Source organism: Chiloscyllium punctatum, chromosome 42 (assembly GCF_047496795.1).
Source record: "Chiloscyllium punctatum isolate Juve2018m chromosome 42, sChiPun1.3, whole genome shotgun sequence".
NCBI lineage: Eukaryota > Metazoa > Chordata > Chondrichthyes > Orectolobiformes > Hemiscylliidae > Chiloscyllium > Chiloscyllium punctatum.
The window spans coordinates 30,849,754-30,861,882 of record NC_092780.1 but is presented as its reverse complement, the minus strand read 5'-3'; the positions used below and the strand labels follow the sequence as shown (position 1 = coordinate 30,861,882).

General features: G+C 40.6%; 1 protein-coding gene across 1 annotated transcript in view; it reads left to right on the top strand.

Annotated features, from left to right (window-relative positions):
• ngfrb (nerve growth factor receptor b) overlaps positions 1-12,129 on the top strand; it is a 184,334-nt gene that overhangs the window by 58,803 nt on the left and 113,402 nt on the right. The window contains exon 3 of the mRNA XM_072561733.1: positions 5,550-5,915. Within this exon, the coding sequence (XP_072417834.1) occupies positions 5,550-5,915 (366 nt within the window). The remainder of the gene's footprint in view (positions 1-5,549; positions 5,916-12,129) is intronic.

Genomic DNA, 12,129 nt, shown 5'->3' with positions numbered 1-12,129 from the left:
AAATTGTTTAACTGTCCATCATTATTCGTGGCAGGACAGCAGAGCTTAGATCTGATCCATTGATCATGGAATTGCTCAGCTCTCTCTATCACTTACTGAGCTCTGCAAGTAATTCTGCTTGGTAGCTTCACCAGGTTGACACCTCATTTAGTAAGGTGATGGAGGTTAGGTGAATTGCCCATGCTAAATTGCCCGTAGTGTTATGTAAGGGGTAAATGTAGGGGTATGGGTGGGTTGCGCTTCGGCGGGTCGGTGTGGACTTGTTGGGCCGAAGGGCCTGTTTCCACACTGTAATGTAATCTAATGTAATCTAATCTAATCTCTCTCTATCACTTACTGCTTCAACTGTTTGGTACAAGTAATTCTGCTTGGTAGCTTCACCAGGTTGACACCTCATTTAGTAAGGTGATGGAGGGTTTCCTCAATGTGAAACTGGAATTTTGTCTCCCCAAGCACTATGCCCTGGTCACTTGTAGTGATACTGTGCTGGATAGATGCATCTGCATTGGGCAGGTTGGTGAGGGTAAGGTCAAGCATGTTTTTCCCTCTTGTTAGTTCCCTCACCAACTGCCTCAGGCTGCCAGACATCCAGACTAGAAACGTTAGCTTGCTCTCTCTTCATGGCAGTCTTCATTGCCTCTGCCAATTAACTGCCTGTTATGTAATACATAGCCAATCCTCAACTGACACATTGGATATCTACCCGTTTAAAGTTTAAGCTTCCATCCACCTCATCGTTAGACCTGGGTGATATGTTCCACTTGATGGGTCTGTTTAGAATCTGTCAAAATGTACTTTATACTTCACTATATAATACCTTTTTTTCTGTAAAATGATAATCATAGAATCTATACCATCTGCATTCATTTCATTGGTGTGAATTTAGAAGTCAAAATCCAGAAGGTTTGAGAGCAGCTTTTTCATACTGTTGTTAATTTCCATGCTACATGGGTCCTCTGAAATGCTTTGGATGTTAAAAATGTCAGAAGACATTTATACATGACCCTCTGACAGTAGCACTAGGAGAGCAATGTAACACAATATAAAAGCAATGTAACCTGTTTTGCGACAAATAACCAGCTGTTCATAAAAGTCATTGTACAATTGTTCAACGTGTTAGCTGCATACCCTCTCTCGGTTTTAGTATTTATCCCAAAGAATTAATTTCACTGTTAAAATGAGAAAAGTAGCAATTTAATTGCCATATTAATGCCAACAAGTGTCTTTACCCTGAGGTAACTTTAGATTTTCAGTTTTTGCTGACCTACCTTAAGCTTCAAGCTAAAAGTTGCAATTATTTTGAAGATTATCTTCTACAATTAAGATAATCAACTGTCACAAAATGTGCAAGAGATAAGCAAGTAGAACATTTGGGAACCAATATAATGTTTTAACTGTTGTATTTTTGAATAGAGCTCAGAAATATAAAATCTCAAAAGGCTGAAGCAGCTTATAAAACAACTTTACAAGGACCAATTTACTCTGCAACGACCATTAAGTTTTTTGCAAAAACTTAAATAAAATGCTATACAATGAGTTCTTCGCATTGGTGTTCAAATATAATAAAAACTTTTAATTTCTTTCCTCATGTGTACCAGCCAAACACCATACAAACATCGATAGCTAATTCTGTTGCTGGATTTCATTTTGAATTAACAACATTATTTTCTAAACTGTGAGGTGGAGGTAATCTTGTGGAGGTAATGGGTTCCCTCCTGCAATCTGATAGATCCTTGCCAATTATAGTCATATCATAGAGTCATAGAGATGTACAGCATGGAAACATACCGTTTGGTCCATGCCGACCAGATATCCCGACCCAATCTAGTCCCACCTGCCAGCACCCGGCCCATATCCCTCCAAACCCTTCCTATTCATATACCCATCCAAATGCCTCTTAAATGTTGCAATTGCACCAGCCTCCACCACTTCCTCTGGCAGCTCATTCCATACACGTACCATCTTCTGCGTGAAAAAGTTGCCCCTTAGGTCTCTTTTATATCTTTCCCCTCACACCCTAAACCTATGCCAAGACCTATTGAACTAGGCATTAATCAGGCAGGGGAGAGGGCACCTGTGGACCTTTTCCCAGGATCAAGACCGCAGGAGTGGAGGTGCTTTCTACCCAATACTGCTGGTCAATCAGAGGCTGGCACCTCTCTTGCTCAGTAGTGGCACAGGGGAGGATGGCTACTGTAGGATAGTAAATTGTGAGAGCCTAGGATCAGACAGTAATTCTGACCACAGGTAAGCAATGACTGGAAGTTTTTTAGTATAGGGTCTGTGAGTTAAGGGAGTTGCAACAAGATCAGCCTCTAGGGTTTGGCTCTTTAGTGGGTCTTCTTTTTCTGATGCTGGACTCCTTGACCAGGTATTGAGGAACCACTCCTCCTACAGCCAAGAAACAGTAACCAGGCTGCATGACATTGCTTGTTGTGCATTGTAGATGGCAAAAGGTCCACCCAGAGCTGGGTTGATACCAGTGGCAGTGAGATGAAGCCCTTCACTCCACTCAAATGCCTCAATTGGTGGTGGGGTGATAGGTCGATGAAAGGCATTTCTGCTCTGAACTCTATCAAGGGATGGACAGGTGGCCAACGCACAACTCCTGCCTGACTAAATGTCCTCCCCATCTCCAAACATGCAACCAGAGAGGGTGGGAAATTACGCTCATTGTTTAGCCAACTAATACTTTTACAATTTCATTCAAAACTGTTTTTACAACCTCGGATTTGATTTAGACTTAATTTCAGTCTTTTTTAAAAATAAATAGTTTTGAGAAGAATGATGTAGACTTAGAAGAGTGGGATATAATGAATTGCTCATTTCCTGATAACTACAAGGCTGACACTCTCTCCTCCAGGGACTAACCACTAGATCACTGTCTGACTCAGGTGAAAAGGTATTTAGGTGTGTAAACCTGGGTCTTATGAGGCTGAGTACTCAAACCTCTTGGAATGTATTAAGATGGAATTGGCTACTTTAGCTTCTGGGACCATTAGTGCCTGAACTTTGCATTCAGATTTAAATTTCATCTCTTTCCAAGGTGGATTGTCTTGAAGCAAGGGCTAATATTTCTTTAATTTTGCTTTGTGAATAATGCTTGCAGTCTTCAGTAGATGCTTAAAGCTCCCATTTAATGTCCCACCAGTCTGGATCCTGTCCTGGAATGGACTGGAGGAAAGTCCACAAACCTCCTTCTCTTTATGTCAGAAGTCCTGTATGGGACAGTGGGGGAGGAGATACATTTCATGGCATAACCTATTAGTGACTGTTGCTGACTCTAAGTAACAAGATTCCTGTCTAGCCATAATAATTTAAAAAGCATTGTTCTTTAAAGAAGAATAACATCAATTTCGCAGAAACATACCGTTCATACTAATTTGATTTTGTGTTTGTGCTCCACAAGAATTCCCCCCTACACTTTCTTTAACTATATTCTAGAACTCCTTTCCCTCTTGGGCACTTATCTAACTTCCCTGTGAATGCATCTGAGTTATTCACCTTACCTTGTGATACAGAGTTCCACGTTTAAGGAGACTCTGGATTAAAAAAAAGGTCTCTCCTGTGTTCTCTGATTCAAGCCAATGGGCTATTCGGCACAGTGCATTAGATATCAGCCTTCACATCTGGTTTCAGATCCAGCCTAGATTCATGAGATTGAAGACTTTCTGCTATAGTTGCCAATGAAGATCTTTTATAAATCAAATGTAAGTTTCAAAGGTTTTCATGTACAATTATTATTCTTTTGTGCATCTCAAGGATGTTACAGAATAAATTAATTATAGCTATGTTTCCATTTTAGCATTTTGTTTCCAAACATTAAATTAAGGTTTCAGAGAAGACAGGATGATCTCTGAGATCTACAAATACATCTCGATAAATTGCTGAATTGTCATACTGATCTTTTCTCAATTGTTCATTCTTGGTACGTAGGCATCACTGGCTAAATGGGTATTTCTTGCCCATCCCTAATTACCCAGAGAGTCAATCACATTTCTGTGGGTCTGTGGTCATACGAAGGTCAGACCGGGTGAGGATGACAGTTTCCTTCCCTAAAGGACAGTGCTGTAGTGAAGTGGATGGGTTTTTACGGCAATCAACAGAACTAACACAGTCACCATTAGGATAGTTTTGAATCGAATTCAAATATCACCACTGCTCCAGTCGGATTGAGTTCGATGTCTCCAGAATATTATGATGTGGAGGTGCTGATGTTGGACTGGGGTGGACAAAGTCAGATGTCACATGACACCAGATTATAGTCCAACAGCTTTATTTGAAATCACAAGCTTTTGAAGTGCTGCTCCTTCATCAGGTGAAGCCAGCAGCTCTCCGAAAACTTGTGATTTAAATAAAAAACCTGTTGGACTATAACCTGGTGTCGCATAACTTCTGACCTTTTCCAGAGTATTATCCAGGGACTCTGGATTACTAATTTGATGACATTACCACTATGCCTACGCCGTTTCCCCCTGTAGATTGTAGATTGTATTGTAGCAATCAACATTTTCCAACCCCTTTATTTGCAAAGTAAAAGTCCGATGCAGGTCAAATTGTAAGTTGACACAAGGTTGCCCCATCTAGAAATGAGTCAAGTCAGATTGTATGCGGTGGTTACAGGATTTTCAATGGGACACGTTGAAAACTGCACAGAATCTTGTGTGTACTTGTTGTGTTGCAACATTTTTGATTGGGAATGCTGTTCTCTCTCCCCTAGAGCAAAAGTGTGAACTGCTTTAGAAAAGGCTATGAATCATAAGAAGAATGAATGTTGGGGGGAAAATGTACAATTAAAGTGAATATTTGGCTCAAATGTTTGTTAATGCATTGCAAGTGTATTAAAATCTCACCTAACTGCCTTATTTTCACCCTAAACTTCTGTATTGTTCTTTAGTTTAAATATGTATCCCTGATGAAGGGCTTTTGCCCGAAACATCAATTTTACTGCTCTTCGGATGCTGCCTGAGCTGCTGTGCTTTTCCAGCACCACTCTAATCTAGACTTTAGTTTAAATGCTTATTAACTCTTAATTTAAATGCTGTGTACCCAAAAACTGCATATAGTCACTTAACTATTGTCTAATCGTTGCTTTGTACAAGTTTATCATTACCTCTTTATTCTTGTATTCCAGGCTTCCACTTACAAAACCCAAAATACTATATGGTTTGACCCATCAGTATTCACAAGTTCATGGATTTTTGTATTTGAACCTCTGGGTTACCCTTACATTAGCATGTTTCTCCTACAACTATAGTGAGGGCTTACATTATTTTTCTTTATTTAAATGAATCATTGTAAACTTCTCCTTACTAAATTGCATCCACCACCTCTCTGTCCATTTTGTTGATAGGTCCATTTGCTCATCAAGTTTCTTATTTTGATGTTGGAGAGCAATGAAGAGTTTGCCACAAAATATGCACCCGTTACTAACTAGCTTAAGGTGTTGCAAAATGTTTGTTTTGGGAACAGATGCCCATGTAATGAGCATGAATAATAAAGACAACATATGTTTTCACTTATTTCTTACTGTTTTTCTTTCATCCTAGGTGTTGCTTATTCAGATGTTTCAAGCCACATTGAACCATGCAAACCTTGCACAGAATGTTTAGGCACAAGAACCATTGCAATACCTTGTATGGATAACTTTGATACATCCTGCATTTGCATGGACGGCTATTATGAGGATCCTGATAATGTGGGCGGAGAGTGCCTTAAGTGTGATCTTTGTGAAGAGGGATATGGAGTACTGCAACTGTGTACTGATAAACAGAATACGATCTGTGAGAAATGCCCTTTGGAAACCTATTCTGACCAGAAGAGCAGTGCTGACCCTTGTCTCCCGTGCACTATCTGTGAAGAAAATGAAATACTGAGTTCAGAATGCACACCTATCAAAGATGCCATATGTAACAGTAAGTCCTGTTTCTATTTTCTCTTTTGTGTCATTCACTGAGAATTTTAAAATAATGGGCCGGATTTTGTGATCAGCAGTGGCTGAATGTCAAGAGCCATTCATTACACTTACACTTGTCTACAATGCTTCTATAAACTTTTATAGTGGAATTTCCAGTTATTAGAAAACCATTTCAGCCCCATGCCCTTTATAGAGGATCAGGAATATGTGGAAGTAGGGCAAGCAACTTTGTACCTCTTTACCCAATTTGTTTAAAATGAGGCACACAGCTTGAAGCAGGAGATATCCATTAGAATGGTTAACTCAATATCAGTGTGTGAAATTAAGGGAGGGAAGAAGATGGAATAAAGAGACAGAAAGGAAACTTTTAAGGAACAAATTGTTTTTTTAAAATCACAATCTTTATGAATGAGACTTTGAACTAATTTTCATTTTCAGAAAGATTGTTTGATAGTAATTAGGACAAATGATTTCTTTAACCATTAAGTTGCACATTAATGGCACATTAATGGACAAAGTGGAATCTTTTCTGTTATTTCTGTGCCACTCTGTTTTATGATGGTCATTCTTCCTTGTGTTTCAATGCTGAACCTTCTGTTCAGATATTGGGATGGAGCAGTACAACTTGCCGAGGAACAGGGCAATTTCCTTGTTGAACTGGGTATGTGTGGACAGCAGGAGGTATTATCCAATTTAGAGTTGAATAACTTTGGATGCTTGTAGACTCACTGGCATTTTAACTGAAATTTTTATTATATAAGGGTGTGAAAGGATTGATGCTGAGGAGTGCATGAAGCACTGCTCAATAGGATATTGGCCTGTGGACCCTGGCAGATGGACAGCTTTGGACCTCAATAGGATAAGACCTAACATTGAAATCATCCTCATAATCTTTGTAACAATGTCCATATTATCAACATAACATTTCAATAGTTGCTATCATGATATAAACTAATCATATTTAAGACAAGTGACTCTTCTTTTTAGACCTCACTCTGGTTTTCCTTTATTATACCAGACCAGCAGATCCTGTTCATATCCACCTGGAAACAGGATGTGGCAGGAACTCTACGAGATATATCTGAAAGAACTCCACAGAGGCTGGTATCCCGTCACCAAGTCACCATTTATTTACATGTGGCACTGACCCCATAGAGCCAGCACTCAGTGTGGCCAAAACCTCTGTTACCTCTCTTTATATCAGTCAGCCAGGGCTCCCTGAATGGACCAGGTTAACAGTCCCAGTCAGGAAACTCATATTCTGTGAAATCCACCTGGCTGACAAAGACTACAATATCTACCTGAGGGGAGGAATTAAAAATGGCAGAGTTGTAGTGATAGGGGTTTCAATAGTGAGGAGAATAGACAGGTATTTCTACAGTAAAAGAGACAAAACAGCAAAAGAGGGTGGAATGTTGACTCCCTAGTCCCAGTCACAATTACTGAAAGGCATTCTGATGAGGGCGAGGGTGAAAAATCAGTTGTTGTGATATATGTCAGCACCAACAATATAGATTGAGGAAGCGATGTGGTCCTACAAACAGAATACAGGAGAATAAATTAAAATGTAGGACCTCAAAGGTTGTAATCTCAGGATTACTACTAGTGCCACATACTAGCAAGAGTAAAAATAACAGGTTATACTGGATGAATACATGGTTGGAGAACTGGTGTAGGAAGGAGGGATTCAGACTGCTAGGCCAATAGGATCACTTCTGGGGAAGGTGGGCCCCGTGCAAATAGGATGGGCCGTGCCAGGGTAGGAGTACAGGGTTGGAGGAAGAGTTGCTGTTTGTTATGATTGCAGAGAACATTTAAACTCAACTGGCTAGGAGATGGGGACCTGTGAAGGGAGATGATGAGGAAGAAACAGGGATAGAAACAAAAGATAGAAAATGCAAAAAGCAAAAGTGGAAGGCAGAAAAATCAAGGGCAAAAAAACAAATGGAGCACTGTGTAATCGATAGTTAAGATTGCTAAGAAGGTTAAAAAGACAATTCTGAAGGCCTTGTGTCCTAATGGGCAGAGCTTTCACTATTGATGAATTAACAGCATAATTAGATATAGTTAAGATATAGTTGCGATTGCAGGTACATGAACTGTTTGGTGACTAAGGGTGGGAACGGAATATCCAAAGGTATTCATTTTTCAGGAAAGAAGGGAGAGGGTGTGGAGTTGCATTGTTAGTAAAGGAAGAAATTCATGCAATAGTGAGGAAGCATATTGGCTCAGCAACTCATGACGCGCAATCTGTACGGGTAGAGATAAAAAACACCAAGGAGCAGAAAATACTACTTTGGGTTGTTTGTAGGCCCTCAAACAATAGTGGAGATTTAATGGATGGTATTGAACAAGAAATCAGAGATGCATGCACTAAGTGTAAAACTGTAATCATCAGTAATTTTAATTTATATATAGGTTAGACAAACCAAACTAGCAATGGTATTGTGGAGGAAGATTCCCTGCAGTGTGTACATGATTTTCTTTTTCATTAATACATTGAGGATCCAGAGAACAGGTTGGGTACTGTGCAATGAGAAAGAATCAATTAACAGTCTGGTTGTGTGCAGTCCCTTGGAGAAGTGTGGTCATAATATGGTGGCATTCTGGAATAAGATAGAGAACAAAATTGATTCCGCAACCCGGTTCCTGAGTCTGATTTAAGGGAACTAAGAGGGTATGGGATGTGAATTGGCTAGAATAGATTGGGAAATCTTACTATTTCAAATAATAATCTCTGTAAAATCCTCCATTTCTGTCACATTTTTCAATTCTCAGCAGTGGCTGTATGTGAATGCTTGTGCATAATATTGCTTCTAGAGATTGTGCTGTAATTGGCTGAATAGAACATATAACATGGAAAAGTACAGCACAGAACAGGCCCTTAGGCCCAAGATGTTGTGCCGAGGTTTAATCCTAACGTAAAATATAATAACTTAACCTACGCACCCCTCAACTCACTGTTATCCATGTACACGTCCAGCAGTCGCTTAAATGTCCCTAATGACTCTGCTTCCACCACCACCGCTGGTAACGCATTCCATGCATTCACAACTCTCTGTGTAAAGAACCTACCTCTGATGTCTCCTATATACCTTTGTCCTAATATCTTAAAACTACCTTGTACCAGTCAATCCTGCCCTGGGGAAAAGTCTCTGGCTATTGACTCTATCAATTCCTCTCATTATCTTGTATACCTCGATCAGGTCTCCTCTCTTCCTCCTTCTCTCCAGAGAGAAAAGTCTGAGCTTATTTAACCTTTCTTCATAAGGCAAGCTCTCCAGTCCATGCAGCATCCTGGTAAACCTTCTTTGCACCCTCTCCAAAGCCTCTGTATCTTTCCTATAGTAGGGCGACCAGAACTGGACACAATATTCCAAGTGTGGTCTCACCAGGGACTTGTAGAGCTGTAGTAAAACCTTGCGGCTCTTAAACTCGATCCCCCTGTTAATGAAAGCCAAAACACCATATGCTTTCTTAACAACTCTATCTACTTGAGTAGCAACTTTGAGGGATCTATGTACATGCATACACAGATCCCTCTGTTCCTCCACACTGCCAAGAATCCTGTCGTTAATCCTATATTCAGCATTCAGGTTCGACCTTCCAAAATGCATCACTTCATATTTATCCAGGTTAAACTCCACCTGCCATTTCTCAGCCCTGTCTATGTCGCACTACAGCCTGCAACCGCCCTCAATACTATCAACGGCACCTCCAACCTTTGTGTCGTCTGCAAATTTACTAGCACACCCTGCAACCTCCTCATCCAAATCATTTATAAAAACTACAAAGAGCAGAGGCCCAATAACAGGGCCCTGTGGGACCCCACTCGTCACTGACCTCCAGGCAGAATACTTTCCATCTACAACTACTCTCTGCCTTCTGTCAGCCAACCAATTCTGAATCCAGATTGCCAAATTTCCCTGTACCCCATACTTCCTGACTTTATGAATGAGCCTACTATGGGAACTTTATCAAGTGCCTAGCTGATGTCCATATACACCACGTCTACTGCTCGACCGCCGTCGACCTGTCTTGTCACCTCCTGAAAGAACTCTATAAGATTTGTGAGGTATAACCTGCCCCTCACAAAGCCATGCTGACTGCCTTTAATCACACTATGCTTTGCCAAATAGTCATAAATCCTATCCCTCAGAATTCTTTCCAAAACTTTGCTGACCACAGAAATAGTTCACCAATCCAGTATTCTACAGAAAGTCTGCCCTGCATTTGACAATTCATACCTTTGCTTTGGCCACATTGCAACAAAAGCAGCTGACACTATCTGAGGAAGGGTCTGAAACATTAACTCTGATTTCTCTTTGCAGATGCTGCCAGACCTGCTGAGCTTTTTCAGCAATGTCTGTTTGTGTTTCTGGTTTACAGATTCTGTAGTTCATTCGGTTTTTATTTAGCTTTGAGAACCTGTCAGCTATGCATGCCTTTTAGGGAGTTGTCCTCATGAAAATGAATAAGTATCTCCCACCACCCCAACTCCTCAATCCAGGAGTGAGTTCAGAACCTGGGCTTGCCAATCCTTCAGGAATGGCCTGGAGTCTCCAGATACTGAAGATCAATCTCCAGGACACTGCTGTGTGCCACCCTGAAGGACAATCCGGGGGTCACCGAAAATGATTGGGATTTTTTTTGTTTTACTTTATCCAATATGGGGAAAATTGAAAATGGGGTAGCAAAAGGCTGACAGTGAAGCATCCTTCAATTTGCCAATGAGTCTTCGGCTGTCTAATTGATATAGGAATGCAGTGTGTCAAATGGATGAATGGGGTGGTTGGCTAATGGCTAGAGCATGAAGGCAGGTCATATGTTGAAAACCTTCAGGAATAGATTTGATTACAGTTGACAACACTAAAAGGAGTCCCCACTTCTGTTTCCAATCCCTACAGGGCCAATCCAGCTCTTGATCCATTTCCTCAACTCTGTTCATTTCTCATTATAGCAAGTTAGTCACTCCTGACCTCATAAAGTTTCATATATCCCAATCTCTTAATTTCTCTTGCTCCTCCTCAACTTTCATCTCTTCTTGTTTATTTTTCTGCATTTTTCATCTCTGTATTAGTTTTCCTTTTCTCTTAGACTTGCTATGACATGAGCGTTGCAGCTGGGGGTTGCTGTGTGGTGCCTCCTGCAGGATGTGATATAAAGCATTTGACTTGGTCAATGATAGTAGGAGCCAGGCCTGAGTCAGGGCATCTGAATATTCTTGAGATGCTGCTTGAGTCTCACATGCTATCCAGTTGTGTTTGCTTTATGTATTATTTATTTACAAATTGTGATTTACACTTAGAATGGGTGCTCTTGAAGCATAGTTCTAGTACATCTCAAATATGAGTTAACAATAATTGATACATTGCAATCAATGTGGGTGGTACAGTGGCACAGTGATTAGCACTGTTGCCTCACAGTGCCAGAGACCAGGGTTCAATTACTGCCTCAGGCGACTGTGTGGAGTTTGCACATTCTCCCCATGTCTGTGTGGGTTTCCTCTGGGTGCTCTGGTTTCCTCCCACAGTCCAAAAATGTGCAGGTCAGGTGAATTGGCCATGCCAAATTGCCCGTAGTGTTAGGTGAAGGGGTAAATGTCGGGGAATGGGTCTGGGTGGATTGCGCTTCGGCGGGTCGGTGTCGACTTGTTGGGCCGAAGGGCCTGTTTCCGCACTGTAAGTAATCCAATCTAATCTAAAAAAGTCAAGTGCTCTTAAAGTTATCTTTGAAGGGATTGATGTTTAAAGAATAACACACAAAATGTACATATACTTTAGAAATTTGAGGCTAGTGGCAGAATTGGTTGCTTTTTACCCCTCAGATTAGGTTCAAAGTCCAGCTTAGTCTGATAATGCAGGTGCCCTGATTATGTTGTACCTGAGTGGTATTTTTTTGGATGCTCTAAGCAGCCTGGCAGTCATATAACCAAGCAGCTATTGATGCTGAACTCCAATGACAAGCTTCAGATATTCTGTTTTGACCCCAATCCAAATTGAAACCAATTGATGTGACATTGAACTGGCGGAAAACAAGGCTGCAGTATCCTTCTTGAATAGATTTCCATCAGCCCTTGAATTGTTTTCTCAAAAATACACTTTCTCAGGATAGATTTTGACCAGAAATAATCTGAAATAAATATTATAGGGACATACTGGCTTAAAACATGCTTCCATTAATAAGGCATGATCTGTGGCCTCCAGTAAAAC